This window comes from Schistocerca serialis, chromosome 4 (assembly GCF_023864345.2).
Source record: "Schistocerca serialis cubense isolate TAMUIC-IGC-003099 chromosome 4, iqSchSeri2.2, whole genome shotgun sequence".
NCBI classification, from domain to species: Eukaryota; Metazoa; Arthropoda; class Insecta; order Orthoptera; family Acrididae; genus Schistocerca; species Schistocerca serialis.
In genome coordinates, this window is record NC_064641.1 from 828439573 (window position 1) to 828461523 (window position 21951).

At 42.0% G+C, this 21951-nt stretch overlaps 1 protein-coding gene across 4 annotated transcripts in view; it reads left to right on the plus strand.

The window, feature by feature from the left end:
- Positions 1–19458, plus strand: part of LOC126473434 (uncharacterized) — a 776960-nt gene extending 757502 nt beyond the window's left edge. For all 4 annotated transcript variants that reach the window (XM_050100474.1, XM_050100477.1, XM_050100475.1 and 1 more), the window contains one exon: positions 19322–19458. In XM_050100474.1, coding sequence (XP_049956431.1) covers positions 19322–19324 — 3 coding nt within the window. In that variant the 3' untranslated portion in view covers positions 19325–19458. The remainder of the gene's footprint in view (positions 1–19321) is intronic.
- Positions 19459–21951: the final 2493 nt, after the last annotated feature.

Sequence of the window (21951 nt, forward strand, 5' to 3'; positions counted from 1 at the left end):
CTATAGTGCTAGGAGTGCAGAGCGAGCAGTCACGACATAATCTCCGGATAATAGTGTGGAAAGAGGACCTGCCACGGGACCTTCTAGAAGGACTACATCAGGAGAAGATCGTAGGGTTGTTCAATATGTTCTGACCAATAGAGGGATAAGAAAAACTGTAACAAGGTCAGAGGAAGCTGAGGTTGAGAGCTCAAGTTACCGTATGTCGTTTACAGCTAACATCGTGTCGCAGACAACATAGACGTGTCTGGTCTAGAGTTACGTCCGCTGACGCACTGAATGGTACTGTATGTTGTTCACCGATAAGTTTCTCTGGTATCTGTCGTGATCATATCGACTTTAACGTGTCCGTAGATAACCGGGTAAAAGGTCAGGTGAAGCAGTGATTTTCGAGACCCATTCTTGTCCTACTCTTCGAATCGTTGTGTGACAAGATGCTATTTGATTTGCAATTGTTGATGGGAGGCTAAATGCTCATGATCCAGTGTGGAAGGAAACGGTAAATCCCGCTGTCATACCTAGCATACACTCGTAATCAGGGTACCAAATGGTATATTATAGCTGGATAATGCAAGACTCCACACTGCAGTTCAAATCACAAACGCCATGAGGTATTTACGGCTTCTCGACTGTCTTCCCCGGTCTCCTGATTTGTCACTCATAGAGCGTGTCTAGCATGTGATGGGAAAACATACCAGCCTCCAGTCAACAATCTTCATAAACTAACAAAGAATGTCTCTAGAACGGCAAGAAATTCCTGAAGATATTAGGTCTACAACTACGCTTCGTCCATTTTTTCTCGAATTTAGAGGATATACTGTGAAAAACTTACAAAAAATTTTTCGCATCAAAGTATTGGCCATCGCTGGTAACTGCTTTCTTCCATAATGAGTTTTTCACTCTGCAGCGGAGTGTGCGCTGATATGAAACTTCCTGGCAGATTAAAACTGTGTGCCCGACCGAGACTCGAACTCGGGACCTTTGCCTTTCGCGGGCAAGTGCTCTACCATCTCAGCTACCGAAGCACGACTCACGCCCGGTCCTCACAGCTTTACTTCTGCCAGTATCTCGTCTCCTACCTTCCAAACTTTACATATCAGCGCACATTCCGCTGCAGAGTGAAAATCTCATTCTGGAAACATCCCTCAGGCTGTGGCTATGCCATGTCTCCGCAGTATCCTTTCTTTCAGGAGTGCTAGTTCTGCAAGGTTCGCAGGAGAGCTTCTGTAATGTTTGGAAGGTAGGAGACGAGATACTGGCAGAAGTAAAGCTGTGAGGAGCGTGTGTGAGTCGTGCTTCGGTAGCTCAGGTGGTAGAGCACTTGCCCGCGAAAGGCAACGGTCCCGAGATCGAGTCTCGGTCGGGCACACAGTTTTAATCTGCCAGGAAGTTCTTGCTTCCATTTTTGGGGCAGTGAACGAATCCTGCGGGCGAAGAACTGGGCGTCGTTTTGGGAAGATCCATGGATAGATTCAATTTTTACACTTGTTCATGTGACTGGAAACGCTGGCCAGCCAGGCCCTGTGCCGTTGGTCGAAAATGGTGGTAGCCAAAGGGAGTAACGTCTGGGGAAGATACGCGTGGGATGAGACTTCCTATTTCAACGTTTCTAAATGTGCTTTGACGAGTTTTTTGAAATGGCGTCGAGCATTTCCATGTTGCAAAATCATTTTTTCATGTCAATCGATGCACAATGGCCGCTCGTCTTTCAGTACTCGGCTCAAACTCACCATTTGCTTTCGGTAACGATCTCCTGTGATTGTTACCGATGGTTTCAGTGCGGAGGAAACCTTCTGCCTTCCACCGCCATGCCGGTCTTCGACGTCAAAATCACCGTTCCTGACGCGTTGAAACCATTCTCTCAACGTTCTTTCACTAATAAGTGCGTCACTTTGGGTATTACCCAGCATTTTACGAGCCCAAGCCCAGATCATCTTAGAAAATTAAAGTTACACGCAAACGACGAGAATTCGGCTCCTAAGCTGACGTATTCAGCCGAGAATAGCTGTATGATACACTCACAGACAGACTAATATTTTGATGGCGTTATGTTTGAAAATGGCTAAGCTTAAGTTATGATACGATCCGCTACCTGCACCGCCACTTGCCGCTGCTGCCATCTATTCCAAAGCAGTGGTAGCTAAGTTGTAGTACTAATAATATTCCGAGTCTGCTTGCTTCCACGCCATAAAAAATACGAGAGCGTACTCGTGACGTGATAGTTACGCCTTATACTGATATTGATTATAGACATCAGTTTCGAATGGAATGACGGTTTCTTATGTGATAATCATCTTCACAACGCGTGATTAACATCGGACAGGTGCTCTATGGTGCACCTCTTTAAGTTTCCACCAGTGTATTTAGTTTTAGTTCAGTACGTGTTGTGCAACCATAAACTTTACGTTTGACACAAACTATCGTCCCATTCAGTAAAAAACGAGTCCTCAATTTTACGTCTGCGCTAGGTTCGATTTGCAGCCGCAAACTGTGTGATTTTCCAGTGGTAATTACAGCGATCATCGACTGTACGTGAACTACCAGCTCACAGGCTGTCATCTATCACGTGGAGAGCAGGGCTTAGCCATCCGTGTTCCGCTGTAATACCGGCGTCAATCAGCGCTATCTCATATTAGCGTAAGATTAACGGCGCATTCCAAGCGTCGCCGAACATCAATCATATTCAAGATACTAGAACAGATAGGCCGACAGATAGTTCACATCTTCTGATAGTTTATCGACTGCCGCTCTGTCTATACCTTTTGGATAAAGCAACTTCTCTGTGCACAATAGAAAGGTTTTGTAAAGTTAGTGAATGATTTGTTCTATTCCAATCCTCATTAATGGCTGATGAATTTTTTAAAGCAACAAATTAAACCACATACAAATTATTTACTGTTGGAACGGTGTTTGGGACAAACACGTCCGTCATAGCATAAAGCATTATTTGCCTAGTTCCTGTCTATGTTACTTCGGCAAGCGGGGAACTTGAAAAAATATAATCGTGTAAATACGTAGTAATTTGTTAATATGATGAGGTAGAGCGATTATCTTGATATTTTTAGTACTTAATCCAAGCGTTATTGTCTTCCATTGTGTGTGTTGATACAGCCCCAGCGAAGAACCAGTACTAGTAAGCCACGCAGTCTACATCTACATGGATACTGTGCAACTCAACTTAAATGCCTGCCAGAGGACTCAGTCTGTGTTTGCAAGACCGACGTAACAGACGTGTAAAGTTGAGAACTCGTTGTTTTTGCGGGGTGGGAAGCAAACAGCGAGGTCAATGGTCTGGCTACTTGGACTTTTACAGTGTGTGTAGATTACATTTGCACGTTATGGAAGGAATTCAGTGTTTGGGGTAATAGGAATGGACGGAAAACCGGATGGCGAGATCTGAAAATTGGTGCCATCGGACCCACAGCATTGTAACTATGAGTGGCGTCTGTTGTGTTGGACATGTTCGACACCACTCATATCTGTATTCCCCACCAAGAATCGAAAGTGCCATGAGGTTCTACGGGACGCAATGACACCCGTGAAAATCTCGTTGTTTTCTAACGAATTTTTGATCAATGCATTATTTCGACAATGATGTTGTATTTCAATGTTACCTAAATATTTAAATTAAGGACATCAATTATATAGATGTGAATCCCCGCTCTGAAGTAAGAAACCGTGACTCCTGGGAATTATAAACAATATAGAGGAAGCACATATCCCATAGGGAACTGTTAAGCAACAGAAGACAAATGATTGGAAGTAGCTGACGCATTTAGGCCTTAGTATACATCAGTTACATTTTCATGCAACATTAAATATAGTTAGTATTAGCTAATGTATTGAACACACAACTGAATAATTGTGTATATTCTTATTTTAATTCGTCTAGTGTTGTTTGTACTTGGGATCCATCCACTGTTAGTAGAGGTACATGCAGCTGGTTCACAGTACATTTTGTCAATATGTCTGAGCATATTGTGCTTTAGGAAACTAAACAAATGGCAACACACAAGGAACTATCCAAGCAGGTAGTCTAGAGGCCTAGAACTGGAAGGTACTGAAGTTCAGAATAAATGGTTGAGAACTGGTGAAAGGTTAAGTATTTGGGGATAGTTGTAGGTTTTTTATCTTGTTTTTAAATTTTACATCCCATTAGGTTTTTATCTTTTATATAAATTTTTATTATTTTGTTATTTTTAATAATTATTATTGTTTTATCATTATTGTTACTCTAACGATTCGAAAAACGTGTGTTTAGAAGACCTATTTCTAGGAAATATGTAAGGGAAATGACACTTCGTTCTTCCTGGATCGTCAGTGTATTTATGAGGAAAAGTATCACCACAGCTGTATCTTGAGAATCTCTACCACAGGACTAGGACGTGCTGCACAGTTACTAGAATAAGTGTTTGGAACTCCTGTCAAGTTGCTTGTGTCCACTTAGGCCACATATTTTTGTTATGGGCTAGACTTCCCATATTCTGCTTTTTACGGCGTGATACTTTGTGGATTGGTCAAGGTCCAGTTTGCATTTCTTCTTTTCCCTTTGAATCCGTATACGTTTCGTCGGTATGTCAAAACATGTGACGTTTCAGATATTTTGGTTTACAGTTTTCGTAATATATAGTGTGTGTTTCAGAAGGGATTGTACCACATTTTTATTGTTGTTCCACCTTATCTGATGGAGTATTGACCTACATATTTATGTACTGTATATGATTAGAGATCAGAGGGTATCGGATTGTCTTAGGCACCTGGGCCCACCCCTGAGACAATGAAGTTGTAGCAGTTAGTTTGTAGATGTTTAAATATGTTTTCGGGTTCCTAGGTTTTATTTCGAGTAGGGTTTTACTATGGAGGAATATACTGTTTGAAGTGGGTATTTTAGTTTTGTTTCTTGCGGTTAGGTGTTTGTGTTTATCACACAAAGGTGTAATAGTGAACATAATACTTGAGGGCTGGTATATTTGCATATTTAAGTGTACATAGTTATCAAAGGTTTTGAGAGGAGGAGCTTTTCAAATATTGGAGACAGCTTGTCACAAAATTGTGTGGTTCATGTACGGTTGCAATGGGTACGTGGTTAGCCTGCACCAAGTTGGTTTCACTTTTACTGTTAGGTTCTTACATCATGTATACAGCTTTGGCATACGTCTTTAAACATCAGTGGACAGTTTTAGTTGAATCTTGTATGATATCTGGGACCCTTTGTTAAAATTTTGCCGTGATATATGGTGTCGTTTTGATGATTGGTTTGAAACGAGCGAAAGCTGCCATTTTGGATGTCCATTGTTTTTACATATGACGACAGCCATGTGTTTTGTGACCGTGATTCAGGTCTATTCTGTGTTTGTGTTTTATACGCTTACATATATATGGGCTAGAGGAGAAAATGGAGGTACTGACATATACACTCCTGGAAATTGAAATAAGAACACCGTGAATTCATTGTCCCAGGAAGGGGAAACTTTATTGACACATTCCTGGGGTCAGATACATCACATGATCACACTGACAGAACCACAGGCACATAGACACAGGCAACAGAGCATGCACAATGTCGGCACTAGTACAGTGTATATCCACCTTTCGCAGCAATGCAGGCTGCTATTCTCCCATGGAGACGATCGTAGAGATGCTGGATGTAGTCCTGTGGAACGGCTTGCCATGCCATTTCCACCTGGCGCCTCAGTTGGACCAGCGTTCGTGCTGGACGTGCAGACCGCGTGAGACGACGCTTCATCCAGTCCCAAACATGCTCAATGGGGGACAGATCCGGAGATCTTGCTGGCCAGGATAGTTGACTTACACCTTCTAGAGCACGTTGGGTGGCACGGGATACATGCGGACGTGCATTGTCCTGTTGGAACAGCAAGTTCCCTTGCCGGTGTAGGAATGGTAGAACGATGGGTTCGATGACGGTTTGGATGTACCGTGCACTCTTCAGTGTCCCCTCGACGATCACCAGTGGTGTACGGCCAGTGTAGGAGATCGCTCCCCACACCATGATGCCGGGTGTTGGCCCTGTGTGCCTCGGTCGTATGCAGTCCTGATTGTGGCGCTCACCTGCACGGCGCCAAACACGCATACGACCATCATTGGCACCAAGGCAGAAGCGACTCTCATCGCTGAAGACGACACGTCTCCATTCGTCCCTCCATTCACGCCTGTCGCGACACCACTGGAGGCGGGCTGCACGATGTTGGGGCGTGAGCGGAAGACGGCCTAACGGTGTGCGGGACCGTAGCCCAGCTTCATGGAGACGGTTGCGAATGGTCCTCGCCGATACCCCAGGAGCAACAGTGTCCCTAATTTGCTGGGAAGTGGCGGTGCGGTCCCCTACGGCACTGCGTAGGATCCTACGGTCTTGGCGTGCATCCGTGCGTCGCTGCGGTCCGGTCCCAGGTCGACGGGCACGTGCACCTTCCGCCGACCACTGGCGACAACATCGATGTACTGTGGAGACCTCACGCCCCACGTGTTGAGCAATTCGGCGGTACGTCCACCCGGTCTCCCGCATGCCCACTATACGCCTTCGCTCAAAGTCCGTCAACTGCACATACGGTTCACGTCCACGCTGTCGCGGCATGCTACCAGTGTTAAAGACTCCGATGGAGCTCCGTATGCCACGGCAAACTGGCTGACACTGACGGCGGCGGTGCACAAATGCTGCGCAGCTAGCGCCATTCGACGGCCAACACCGCGGTTCCTGGTGTGTCCGCTGTGCCGTGCGTGTGATCATTGCTTGTACAGCCCTCTCGCAGTGTCCGGAGCAAGTATGGTGGGTCTGACACACCGGTGTCAATGTGTTCTTTTTTCCATTTCCAGGAGTGTATTCTCCATTGGTACTTCGTAGAATGTTACCTTAAGAGTACTTCAACTAATACATTAAGGTACCATAATTTTAAGTGTACGTTGTTTTATAGTTTTTTAGTTTTCAAATTTTGGCATTGTATTATTGTTCTTTGGTAGACAGGGTCTGAGGATGGGGGTAATTTGCCGCCGAGACTAGTAGTATGATAGATTAAAGACATTCTCAATATACAGCTGTTGTGGTACTTTTCCTCATATACTGAGTGGTTATAATTAAACTTGCCCTATTTAACACGTTATATCACGGAAACTAATTACCATAAAAGTACCAAACCTGGTAGCATTAATGTCCAGCGTATGGGGTGCATGATTTCCATGCGTCACAGAGCCACCGTCCTTTTCCAACAATGGCCGCCAGGTGGTGTGATGAGTCACCGTGATTCACACACCCGACCAGTCACAGTGCATTTGTTGACTTGTCAACATGAGCTTGGACAAAGTGAGCAGGGCATTATTGGTGTGGTGTGCGTACTGTAAGACCTTCGGTACACACACCATCAGATTATTTGACTTGTCGCTCTAACGAAGTAGGCAAGTGTCAGCAATATGTCTCGTGGTCTTATCGTGGCGTGTTTATCTTCTGCCATTAGGTCAGACGATAGAAATGCCACTTGCACACTTAGAGTAGCAGATTGACGGTGACCAACTTTAAACAGATCTTGATTAATTTTCACACACATTTATTAAAATAATAACAAGCATAAAATTACTTAACTTGATTCTGGATGCTATTTACAATTGACAATCTGAAGTTCCTTTGGTCTTGGTACGTTAATCTTATTCTCTCATATCTCTGATACTTGACAAAGTGTCTATTCATTTATCTTCATGGCTATCTACAGGAATATGGTAATCTTGTTAGGCGCAGACTGAAACTGGACTATAGACTGGTACAGACTAATGCAGACTGGTTCAGACTGGTGCAGACAGACTAATCGGAGGTCTGTACACTCGTTTAATACCTTGCGCGTTCAGGTATCACTGCGCAAGTGTGATCCGCGAGGAGAAAGGGTTCTACGTTAGCAGCAATCTCATTTGCTGCGTTGCATATTAATACGCGTATCGGCGGAAGCAGAATTTGGTCCGTCTCTATGGCAGCGCCATCTGGTATTGCGGAGACGGACGAGCGCTGCGCCTGCGCTGTTGTGCTTAGCGGGGCGCGCTCTAGTGGGAAGGTTGTGTACGCGCTGACTATGCGGAACTATGTACACAACAGTTGGTGAAGCTGTATTACCAAAGCAATAGTAATACTGCAGCTACACTTGGAGAATATCACCGGCTGAGAGGATTACGGATGGGTCCTCTTTCTCCATCTGCTGTGCGGAGCATGATAGAGAAGTTCGAATCAACTGGAGAACTGGGTGTCGCTCTGGGAAGAGGCCGACGATCGGTGCACCACAGGTGGTTGACGACATCGCTGTTGCTATGACAGACAACACGGCGCGCTATTCCCAATCATTAGGCAGTGCATGTGCTGTTTCACGACAGTTGAACAACACGTGGTGCACTGTACAGAAGGTGCTTCGAACCGTTCTCAAATGGTATCCGTACAAGATCCACATCGTACATCAGCTTGCACCACAGGACGCACAACGACGTGTTGACTACGCTCTCCACTTTCTCGCAAGGATTGAAATTTACGAGGGCTGGACATGGACTACCTTATGGACAGACGAAGCTCATTTTTTCCTGACGGGTGAGGCGAATACTCAGAATTTTCGGGTTTGGGGATCTTCATCTCCAGTCACAATGCATGAAGTACCTCTATACGGTGAATGTGTGACTGTATACTGTGGATTTACGGCTATGTTCATCGTTGGCCCATTCATTTTTGAAGAGGTACGCTGCATTATTGCGATATGCTTTGCCAGCATGTCATATCCGCCCTACAGAAGAACCGCATTAACTCCACAGTTTTCATGCAACTTGAGGCCGCACCGCACATCGCTCCTGAAGTTCACCTGCTTCTCCGAAACACATTTGGAAACGATCGAATTCCTGGCCGGCACGATCAGCTTATCTCCCCCCCTGTGATTTCTGGTTGTGGGGCTGCCTAAGGACGGGGTTCATCAGAAGAATATTCACACATATGCTGACCTGACCTGAAGCGCAGCATATCAAGAGAGGTAGCCAGCATACTTACGGACATGCTCTGATTTGCTGTGCAGAATGCGATCCTGCGCTTTCAGACTCTCCTGGACACTGACGGACGCTATACTTCCGTTGCAGTAATGGTACCGGTATGTAATGATATGATGTACCGAAGCAGCACATCGAAAGTGTTTCAATTCAATTGATTCTGCATTATTTCTCTTCGTCATGTCCTTGGCATTAAGGCTAGCAAGTTTGATATTCGTACGGTATTTATTTTCCGTTTTATAACGCGTTAAATAGGGAAAATTTGACTATAACCACCCGGTGTGTCATCAGCTGAAGTCCCTCCCCCATGCAGTAAGATGGACATCCATATATTATCACTATATCTATTTATCTCACAATGACTGTTTCAAGTGTCACGTGTCAAGTAGTAGCTGAAGATGAAGATTGTCAACAGATTACTAGCTAGCAAGAGGAAACTGTTTTAGTGATGAGTCATATTCATATATTTCACTTCACTTCTATGATAATAAAGAACTTTTTCGTCGTCAATGTGAAAGGAGCTTCCTTCCCTCCCGCTGCACTTCCATGAGGGTGACGAATCTGAGCACAGTCGCCCTGCGGTCGCTTCTCACTCGTCGACTCGTCCTCTCTGACTGAAACGTGTTAGTGTACCAGTCGTGACTCAATACGAAAGCTGAATGAACGATTTTGATGTTGTAAAGTAGCAATCGCAAGCCGCAATAACCGGCAGTCAGGATCGGATGGCCTCTAGCGAGACTCTGCTTGGTGTAAGATGAAAAATAAGTGATGCGGCGTGTACAACTGCAAATTTGCGTCATTTAGAAGAAGAGCGATGTCTGGAATAAGTTAGCTGCCGTAGTATACACTTCAGACGGAAAACATACAAATTTCGCCCATTGCAAACAAAGTGGTTGTTTGTTCCGTCTTCACCACGAGAAAGGAGATGAACTCCGCCAAACAAAGAGGGGGCGCACAGCAACGTCACTGTTACATCCCTGCTGCTTCTGTATTCCTTTGGTCATGACAGCTTTTGCTTTTGGGCTAACAGCGATCTCTTAGCTTATCATTCATTTCTGCAACTATCTCTAAGACTTCTGTCAATTTATGTTAATAATTAATAATCGCCATTTAAAGAATAAACCTCATCCTCTTGTCCTGTTTTCGTGTACTGTCGTCTCCGAGTCGATACGTGTGGAAACTCTATGTCAGCGTAATTGTCAGATGTTCCCTGTATATATATCAAGTAGTATCAGTAAATTTCCAGCGGTACATACATACAATTTACGTAGAAAACACACACACAGATATATATATATAAGGTGTCCCATTTATCTTGACCGCTCTAAATAACTGTTTGTCCAGATGCAAATTTCAAAATGTTTCAAACAAGTGTTGTTTAGCCGTCAGGGAGACATCAATCAACATGACTGCCTTCGTTGTAGCTTTGTTTTTCACAAAGATATGAACAGCGGTATGACTTTTTTAAATGGCACCCTATATTTTTAATTTGGTAATTCATTTTCTCTCCTAAAGACCTATTCAAAAATGTATCAATGCGTACCATTCACTGAATGACGACGTAATTAATTACATATCATTGCATCTGAGCCCGGGTTCACCAACTCGTCCACTTGCTGGAGTTGTCAGAAAACAAAACCAAGTAAAAAAAAAAGCAACACAAAATTGACTTTGACTCTCCTGTACCATTGCCAGGAGTAGAAAATTCAACGGTTCTCAAAGCGGTGACCCTGGACACCAATACACTGGTGCACTCGTTGAATGAAAGAATTACTTACCGTTTCCAGTGTTGCTTGCTGAAGAGAATAACAAGCAAGCACAATACGTTCCTGAATGTCCTCTGGAGTTGTTGGAATATCGCGTAGACGTCTTTAACGCATCCTCAAAGAAAAAAGTCCAGAAGATTTAAATCAGGAGACCTAGCAGGCCAAGTAACTGTTCCTCCTCGATCAATCCATCTGGCAGGATACCTTCGGTTCAGAACACGACGTGCACGCAAGGCATTATGTGCTGGACATCCATCGTGTTGGTACCACATATGCATTCTGGTTCTTAGCGGCACTTCATTCAGAAGAGGAGGAAAGAATTCGTCTGAGGAAGTTGGTGTACGCTGCCCCGTTTAGACTACCATTGATGAAATAAGGGCCAATAATTGTAGCAGCAAGCATTCCACACCAGACGTTAACTCTCCATTGACGCTGATGTTCAACCTGTCTAAGCCATCGTGGGTTGTCGCTAGACCAATAATGTATGTTCCTTGTATTTACCTGTCCTCTGTTTGAGAAGGAACATTAATCGGCAAATAAAACATTGTAGAAGAAGTTCGGTTTGTCGAGGATTTGCTGCTGTGCCCACAGACAGAACTGTACACGATTCTGGAAATCATTCCCATGCAATTCTTGATGTGGGTGTAGATGGTAAGGATGGAACCAGGAACGTGTAAGAACGCAGTTTGCAGGAAGGACAGCCTTTACTACACGTCTACTCTAGACAACAGTATTTAGAAGAACTAAGCGACTGTACTAAATGTACCTGTACACAAGAATAGAGTTTTGCAATTAATGTTCTGCTAACTTACATTGCCCATAGATGAGTAGCATTACTACCTTCTCTTCATTGGTGTACATTCTACTCACACAACTCTGCAACTGACGATGGTTGATGGAACGAAGGGTGTGCGTTCTACTTATGTTTAGATTTGTCCTCTGTCAGCATCAGCACGTGGATGTGATCCATTACCCCGAGTACCTACACTAAGCGCTGGGAGCGTCAACGTCAATGTTGTGTTTGTAATTAATAACGTTTTGTTTCAGTGAATAGTGCTCTGTGATACATTTTTGAATCGGTCTTTAGGAGAGGAAATGAATTACCGAATAAAAAGTACAGGGTACCATTTAAAAAGTCATATCGCTGTTCATATCTTTGTAAAAAACAAAGCTTCAACGAAGTCAATCATGCTGATTGATGTCTCCCTGACGGCTAAAGATCATTTGCGTGAAACATTTTGTAGTTTGCACCTGGACAAACAATTATTCAGGGTGGTTAAGATAAATGGGACACCATATATATATATATATTTCTGAAACTATCTATACGGTGATGTAGGTTAAGATACCAGGTATCATAGGCGACCATTCATCCTCCCTGGTGGGCCCTCGTTTGCCAGTAATTGACGAAAATAAGCCAAAATTTTGTGTAACTCTCAACAGCGTTAAAAAGTTTCGTTATATCGTGCCGATACGTGGTATAACGGATCGGATAATAGCTTCATACGAGGGAACATGTGGGCTCGAATTTAGTTTTTATTTTTAAATCCTTATCGAAATTACTTTGGTCATCATTTATATTCACTTTCGTCTGTCACATAATTTTAAACATGATATCAACTTCTTCATTTGCTCTCATTTTCATTCCTATGGTTCTTTCTCCACTTGAAATCTTTGTTCTCGTGTTTTAACAAATTTTTTGTATTGATTTCAATTTAATTTCTTTTGTTTCATCTTTTTTTTCGTCAACCTTTTTTTTGTCATCAGTCTACTGACTGGTTTGATGCAGCCCACCACGAATTCCTTTCCTGTGTTAACCTCTTCATCTCAGAGTAGCACTTACAACCTACGTCCTCAATTATTTGCTTGACGTATTCCAATCTCTGTCTTCCTCTACAGTTTTTGCCCTCTACAGCTCCCTCTAGTACCATGGAAGTCATTCCCTCATGTCTTAGCAGATGTCCTATCATCCTGTCCCTTCTCCTTATCAGTGTTTTCCACATATTCCTTCCCTCTCCGATTCTGCGTCGAACCTCCTCATTCCTTACCTTATCAGTCCACCTAATTTTCAACATTCGTCTATAGCACCACATCTCAAATGCTTCGATTCTCCTCTGTTCTGGTTTTCCCACAGTCCATGTTTCACTACCATACAATGCTGTACTCCAGACGTACATCCTCAGAAATTTCTTCCTCAAATTAAGGCCGGTATTTGATATTAGTAGACTTCTCTTGGCCAGAAATGCCTTTTTTGCCATAGCGAGTCTTCTTTTGATGTCCTCCTTGCTCCGTCCATCGTTGGTTATTTTACTGCCTAGGTAGCAGAATTCCTTAACTTCATTGACTTCGTGACCATCAATCCTGATGTTAAGTTTCTCGCTGTTCTCATTTCGACTACTTCTCATTACCTTCGTCTTTCTCCGATTTACTCTCAAACCATACTATGTACTCATTAGACTGTTCATTCCGTTCAGCAGATCATTTAATTCTTCTTCACTTTCACTCAGGATAGCAATGTCATCAGCGAATCGTATCATTGATATCCTTTCACCTTGTATTTTAAATCCACTCCTGAACCTTTCTTTTACTTCCATCATTGCTTCCTCGGTGTACAGATTGAAGAGTAGGGGCGAAAGGCTACAGCCTTGTCTTACACCCTTCTTAATACGAGCACTTCGTTCTTGATCGTCCACTCTTATTATTCCCTCTTGGTTGTTGTACATATTGTATATGACCCGTCTCTCCCTATAGCTTAGCCCTGCTTTTTTCAGAATCTCGAAGAGCTTGCACCATTTTATATTGTCGAACGCTTTTTCCAGGTCGACAAATCCTATGAAAGTGTCTTGATTTTTCTTTAGCCTTGCTTCCATTATTAGGCGTAACGTCAGAATTGCCTCTTTCGCCCCTTTACTTTTCCTAAAGCCAAACTGACCGTCACCTAGCGCATTCTCAATTTTCTTGTAAGCAGCTTCGATTTATGAGCTGTTAAGCTGATTGTGCGATAATTCTCGCACTTGTCAGCTCTTGCCGTCTTCGGAATTGTGTGGATGATGCTTTTCCGAAAGTCAGATGGTATATCGCCAGACTCATACATTCTACACACCAACGTGAATAGTCGTTTTGTAGCCACTTCCCCCAATGATTTTAGAAATTCTGATGGAATGTTATCTATCTCTTCTGCCTTATTTGACCGTAAGTCCTCCAAAGCTCTTTTAAATTCCGAGTCTAATACTGGATCCCCTATCTCTTCTAAATCGACTCCTGTTTCTTCTTCTATCACATCAGACAAATCTTCACCCTCATAGAGGCTTTCAATGTATTCTTTCCACCTATCTGCTCTCTCCTCTGCATTTAACATTGGAATTCTCGTTGCACTCTTAATGTTACCACCGTTGCTTTTAATGTCACCAAAGGTTGATTTGACTTTCCTGTATGCTGAGTCTGTCCTTCCGACAATCATATCTTTTTCGATTTCTTCACATTTTTCCTGCAGCCATTTCGTCTTAGCTTCCCTGCACTTCCTATTTATTTCATTCCTCAGCGACTTGTATTTCTGTATTCCTGATTTTCCCGGAACGTGTTTGTACTTCCTCCTTTCATCAATCAACTGAAGTATTTCTTCTGTTACCCATGGTTTCTTCGCAGCTACCTTCTTTGTACCTATGTTTTCCTTCCCAACTTCTGTGATGGCCCTTTTTAGAGATGTCCATTCCTCTTCAACTGTACTGCCTACTGCGCTATTCCTTATTGCTGTATCTATAGCGTTAGAGAACTTCAACCTTATTTCGTTCATTACATCTGTTTCTCATTTCGCTTGAATTCATTTTACCTATAAACCTGTCTTTCATTTAAATTTTCATCTGCTTTATTTTGACCGTAGTGCAGTCTGTATTATATTATGTTTTAAATGTTAGTATGACGATTACCGTGCAATAAAGATACACATCCGGTAGCAAATATACATTTTTCACACCATTGCACAAATATAGATTATTTCGTCTTTTTTTAGCAGATAGGTTGGAATCTTCATATAACTGAATCTTGTAATAAATAAATATAATTAACTTCATATTCACAAAAATTCCGACTGGAAAAAGAATAGTATAAAGAAAAAATGAAAGAAATAAAAAGTTCACATGGTGATTCAAATGACGTGACAAAGGAATAGGAATAAAAAATTGCATTTAAACCAATTAATTGAAGAGAGAGTAATGTTGTTGTTGTTGTGGTCTTCAGTCCTGAGACTAGTTTGATGCAGCTTTCCATGCTACTCTATCCTGTGCAAGCTTTTTCGTCTCCCAGTACCCACTGCAACCTACATCCTTCTGAATCTGCTTAGTGTATTCATCTCTTGGTCTCCCTCTACGATTTTTACCCTCCATGCTGCACTCCAATACTAAATTGGTGATCCCTTGATGCCTCAGAACATGTCCTACCAACCGATCCCTTCTTCTGCTCAAGTTGTGCCACAAACTTCTCTTCTCCCCAATCCTATTCAATACTTCCTCATTAGTTATATGATCTACCCATCTAATCTTCAGCATTCTTCTGTAGCACCACATTTCGAAAGCTTCTATTCTCTTCTTGTCCAATTTACTTGTCTGAAGTAAATTAGGCATACAGCTGCTACTGGGAGAGAAACATGATCGAAGTAATTTCGATAAAGATTTAAAACTACAGGAGTTAGTGCACGTGACCCGATTCGAACTCTTTTTAACGCTATTAAGAGCCACACAAAGTTCCTAATTTTGTTTCGTTAATTACTCGCAAAGAGGGCCCACCAGGGTGAATAGCTGCAGTGTGTGATACCTGGGATCTAGACCTACATCACCGTACAGATAGTTTCAAAAGTCGACCACACCGCTGTGACCTCTCCTCGTAAGCTTCACAGCGATAGTTTATTGTTAATACAATATACAGAAGAAGTTGGTATGATTTTCTTATCTTTTGTGCACGTATACCGAGATCAGAGATGCGGTCTGTGCACTCGCTTTAAACTCGCAGCGGGGCCTGTGACGTCACCTCCCAACCCGCTGTGTGTCCAGCGACTGGACTCTGGAGTCTCTGCCTCAGCCCCTTTAACTGAAAACTCATCACTTGAGCCTGTTGTTGCGTACAAGTGAATTTCACTAGCGTAGAGGAAGGACAAGTACACGAGTACGCAGTTGTAACTAAGAACTCGCTGCATTGCCACTACACATACAACCGTTCGCCATGACTAAGAATTCATCTCTGATTTCTAGCTGGTATGCTTTAACAAAGGTCAAGAAAATTATAGAAACTTAATCTGTATTCTGTGTTAACAATAAACTACCACTGTAAGGCTTTGTGATATTCTTGTTTTTGCTTGATACATCTGAAGTAAATTAGGCATACAGCTGCTACTTGGAGAGAAACATGCTACTTCCTCAAGTATACCAGCTAGCTACTGTTTGTCTCCCATTCTTACTTCAAATTTACGTCTGTAAATAATAAGTCCGTTCATGGTATATTACTGTCTCAACTGCTGCTTCACAACGAACGCTGCTACTTGGCATGTGCTAACAGAAGTTTCCAAAAAAATGGTTCAAATGGCTCTGAGCACTATGGGACTCAACTGCTGAGGTCATTAGTCCCCTAGAACTTAGAACTAGTTAAACCTAACTAACCTAACGACATCACAAACATCCATGCCCGAGGCAGGATTCGAACCTGCGACCGTAGCGGTCTTGCGGTTCCAGACTGCAGCGCCTTTAACCGCACGGCCACTTCGGCCGGCCAGAAGTTTCCAGTCACAAAATATAGGCACTGAGATAAGATGTAGAAAGAGTGTCAGCGAGACATGTTTTTAATATTCTTTTGAGCTAGTAGGGATTTCCAATATCCCACATAGCTCCATTCTTGACCCTAAACAAGGAGACAAAATCAATCTGAAAACTAATTTTGTGGCTTCTATTATGACTATGTGAATCCCAGTGCAACTGAAACTGATTTTTATTATCTTCAACAAAAATCTTTAAAGAGTAAATGCAAATATATTTGTAAGTGAGTATAAGAATTTGGAGATCTTTGAAAAGTCTTCTGCATGGTGTACCTTTGTCTACTTTACACAATATTCTTACTACTTGCTTTTGCCAAACGAACACTTTATTTACTTTATGTTCACTTCCTAAATGGTAATTGCGTAAGAAAATATGGAATGAAAATCTGGAAAAATAAACCAACACTCACGTGTTTATGATTTTTTTAAATTTATTAAATTTTCTCATTTTAGTTATTTGTGTTTTAATTAGTGTGTCTTTTACAACTTTATTAGAATGTAATGTTTTAGGTTATACTCAAATTCGAAAGGGTCCAAATAAGGTCAATGAAAAATATCTCTGCTGACTTTGCACACTGAAGAATGCTCCTTGATTATTTTACCTATGTGTTAACTCCATTTTAACGTCTTATCCAGTTGGATCTCAATACACTTTACACAATGTGTTTCATTCAGTATATGACCATTAATGTATAGTTCTGGTGTTAACAGGGCATGATTGATTTTTTGAACTTTCATTAGATGATTATTAGTGAGTTAACTCGTAAACTATTAGCCTTGAAATATTCACAGACCTGTTCAGCAGCCATCTGAGCTGTCACTGCTAACGACGAATTTGGACATCTGATTGATAGACGTATGTTATCAGAATTTGTTACAGTTCTTGTACCACCCTTTAAAGTGACTGGAAGATTATTTACGTAGGTCATGAAGAAGTATAGTCACAGTCACTGACCTTCTGGGACTCCACCTATTATGTCCCCCCATTCTGAGGTCAGTTTCGTGGCTGTCACGTTCTGTCAGTGATACTGTCAGCTTTCCGTGACCTGTCCATGTAAAGGGTGCGATATTAATAACGTAACTCTTCACTTTTCGTAGAAGAATTTTCTGCTCCATACAATCAAAGGGGTCGACAAGACCACAAAATATAACAGCAGGATAGATTTTTTGTTTACCTTCCCAGACTGAGTGGTGTTCTATTGCCTTCTCTGTGGAGAATCCTTTATAAAACCCATTCTCAGAGACACTTAACAAGTTCTGCTCGGTTAACCCCTTCACTATCAATTTGTCTCTCTGAGTGACAGATACAAATATATAATCGTTTTAATTAGTGTCGTGGCAGTAACAATGTAAAAATTATTTCCCACTCTTTCGTTTTCCAGCGCAGTGAGATGTGGGACCTCGGTTCAAAATAGTTCAAATGGCTCTCAGCACTATGGGACTTAACATTTGTCATCAGTCCCCTAGACTTAGAACTACTTAAACCAAACTAACATAAGGACGTAACACACATCCATGCCCGAGGCAGGATTCGAACCTGCGACCGTAGCAGCAGCGCAGTTCCGGACTGAATCGCCTAGAGCCTCTCGGTCACAGCGGCCGGCGGGATGTCGGTACCTCGGTGTTTCAGAATAAGACTGTGCAAAAACTACAAGAATACAGAAAAAAATAAGCACTCGTCAATGGATAGGGCCGCTCTCCAAGTTCGCGAATCACATTACAGGTGCTCAGTAAGGGTACCGTCTGTTACGCGACGAATATCAGTATACGCATGCAATGCATTGATACCAATTTCCCAAGAAGGCGAGGTAGTAGCCCGCTTCGCAAATCTGTTTGGTGGGTTGCTTATGTGCAGACGCGAACTTATTCCGTGCGACGATACGGAGCAACGGGTTAACAATGGAACTTGAAGACAATACAACCCATAGGCGGAATCTATAATTATAAAAATTCTGCAAACCATTAGGAGGCTCCCCTTTGCCAGTGGGACATTGATACATAGCAGTAAAGTGCAGCAAAATCCCACTGGTTCCCTGATAATCCATAACAGGACACCTACAATCCTAATGGTAGTGGAAAAGTTTAACTTTCTATCATACACCTGCCGCCTCGAACACTTTTTATGGCCGAGCGGTTCTAGGGGCTCCAGTCCGGAACCGCGCTGCTGCTGCGGTCTCAGGTCGAATCCTACCTCGGGCATGGATGTGTGTGATGTCCTTAGGTTAGTCAGGTTTAAGTAGATATAAGTCTAGGGGACTGATGACATGAGATGTTAATTCCCATAGTGCTTAGAGCCATTTTCATTTTTTTTTACACTTTTTACCGTCTTCCATATACTAGGTATGATTGATGTGACAAATAAATCTTTATTTTATACAAATGACACATTTGTTTATTCTTGTACAAATGAACTGGAATATGTGAATATGGATGGACGTGAGTAAGATGTTTCCTTAACAGTGAAGAATATGTATTGGCGCGCTTCGTGTTACGCAGCCACTTAAAAACCACGCACACGTCGATACAGTGATTGTGAGACACACGAGTCCAGTAGGAACCCGGATGGAAAGCGTTTCGCTTCTGAAAAGCTCTTAGGACTCTGCTCTCCAGTAAATAGGAACAGTTCATGCAACTTCATAACCTCTACAAATGTTTAAAAACACTACAGTGTATACAGTAAGCGGTAACGTTGTTAACAGAATATTCATCATGAGGTTCATCAGTTCGTTTCTTTGTGCAGTGATGCGGAAGAACGAAGGCCTATGGAGGGAAACACAGCCGCCTCATCACGAAACTTCCTACTGCCTGAAGCCACAGACGCTCAACACCGCAGGAGAGGTGGCTGTACGTGAAGTTTACGCTTTGCCTGCATACTGCTGCAAGTTCCACGACGCTTAACATAAATTTAAGCTGTTGTTGTGCTTGTTTGAATCTGTGTAAGTTATCGCTGTTTGTTCGTTTACTTGCTTTATAAGAATAAATACGTGTTATGGGATTTGTTTCTTCATTCTACAGTATAAATGATTTACTTTCCATTCCCTGTTTTTTCCTAACATGTTTACCTACTTTCTGACCACATCCATACTAGAAATGAGCAAATGTTTTCCTTTTCCGTAATCTACGTTGAATATCCCTTTAAATATAAACATAATTTATATTAATCCGTGAGAAATCATGCCACCAATTTATTTCTAATTTGACGTTACGAAATGTTGTGTTACTCACTGAATCACATGGAAATTACACATTGTACCTGTTCATGACTAGTTGTATATTCAATTACTCGACCAAGTGGTAAAATTAAAAAGAAAGGTACTTAAAATGCAAAAAAAGAGACACTTTTCTCCCGGATTGCCACTGGAACACGCGAGGTCGAGATAGTGATGTTCGTAAAACTTATAATTTGCTCTGTTGTGGTATCAACACTTATTTTCTGAACTCCATACACAAATTGTTAGTGCATGTTGTCACTGACTCCAAGAAGAAGGAATGAAGGACGTTTTAGAGTTTAACGTTCCATCTACAATGAGGTCCTGTAGACATGGGTTGATTCTAAACTCGCTGTGACCACCAGGTCCAACTACGTTGATTATACCGTCAGAAGAAGAGTTCCTGCTCTTGGTCCACACAGTTCAATTCATTGAACACAGCAATACAAAAATGTCTGTTACAAAATGTCGCACAGTCATTATGTTGGGAAGGTAATACGTATCAAAGAATAGCAGCGCTGAATCAGATGTTCATCAGGTACCTTCTTTCAATGCGGTATTGCACCTCTGCTAAGTGGTTAAAGTGTAGGAACGGCTGCGAAGTTGCAGACGTATTTACTTTTATTTCCTACTCTTAGTCTGAGTGGTATGACAACCTGTTTCTTAATACTTTTTCTTATAAATAAACTAGACGCAGTCTTGATCGCTTAACTTTTTTAATATGGTGACCGATTTCGATCTTTTTACCAGATCATCTTCAGACCACCAGCCACAACGAGAGGGTTGCCATGCGCCACCACATCCGGCAGACATTCATTGTTTGAAGATGATCTGATAAAAAGATCGAAATCGGTCACCACATTAAAAAAGTTAAGCGATCAAGACTGCTTCTAGTTTATTTATAGTAACTACAGATCGCCGTTTCCCCATATCTAGTTTATTTATGGAGTTTTCTTAGGGCGTCTTTGTCCACTTTTTTATTCAGTTTTCTGTATATGTTTCCGTTAACGTAGTAGATTCTTTCCGGGTTTTTTTTCGATATGACTTTCATGTTTGGAAAGGAGATGATACTTGCCTAGAAACTGATTTCATTCAGTCTCTCTATATTCTGGTCCTTTATTATAATTTGGCTTGAGACTGGATTTTGACATTTACAACCCACGACTTGATGTTTTAGGTTAAAAATTCTCTTTTCCAGCAGCTGAAGTTTTAAAATCTTGATATATAGTTGGAGAACTTTTAGCAAGCGGTTTGGGACGGCTTTCCACACTAGTATCCTCCTGTCTCCAGTGTCAAATGGTTTGACATACTCAATAAGCAGCAGATGTGTTTCTCTGTTAAATTGTACATGATTTTCGATTATCTGTCTGATGGAAAATGTGGTTTGAGCAGGGCTATTGTTTCTAAACCCAGCTTTTTTTTCAAACAAAGTATTTTCTAAAATATTACTCCGAAAATATGTCTAGTGTTGAGTAAAGAAATCCCACTGTTTTCTGTGTATAAGGGTTATTATGGCGAATTATAAGGTGTTCGGATTCATTTCCTTAACCAGCGTTTATTGATGAAGAGAAGGATCCTAGATTTCATAAGAGGAGACACATACTTGTTATTTTACAATTTCAACGTGGAGATACATAGTAATAATACAGAAATAAATTTTGTCATCCCCTTTCACATGCTATAATTAGTGAGTAAGAGAAAACTCGTCTACAATTTGATTCGAACACTTCACTTTGGGTATTGCAATCCACAATCCGTCTAGTGCATTGACTGGCTTCCATATTGACTTGAAAGGAGATATGCGGTGACTCTGTTGTCCGTTCCTTGTTGACCATTGTCTGCCGGCAAGATGCAGAGGACGAAATATTGTTTAGATATTATTGCATTGCTAGTACGGAAAGATGTAACTGTGGAGGTCGATTGCAGGGGTTTTTCTCCACCATGTATAAGTGGTATGGATGCCACTGCCTGGACCAACTTGTCGTTCACCTTGCATTTCTCAAGTCGTCCGCACTCTACAGCCATACGGTCCTGTCTTGAATCTGCTAATGTACAACGGAATTACGAATGGACAGGCTGATGTGTGGCACTAGAGTTCTTTTTGAATTAATAGATTAAATACCTCCCATTAGAAAAGCCAGCAATTCAAAAAGAACGTAAC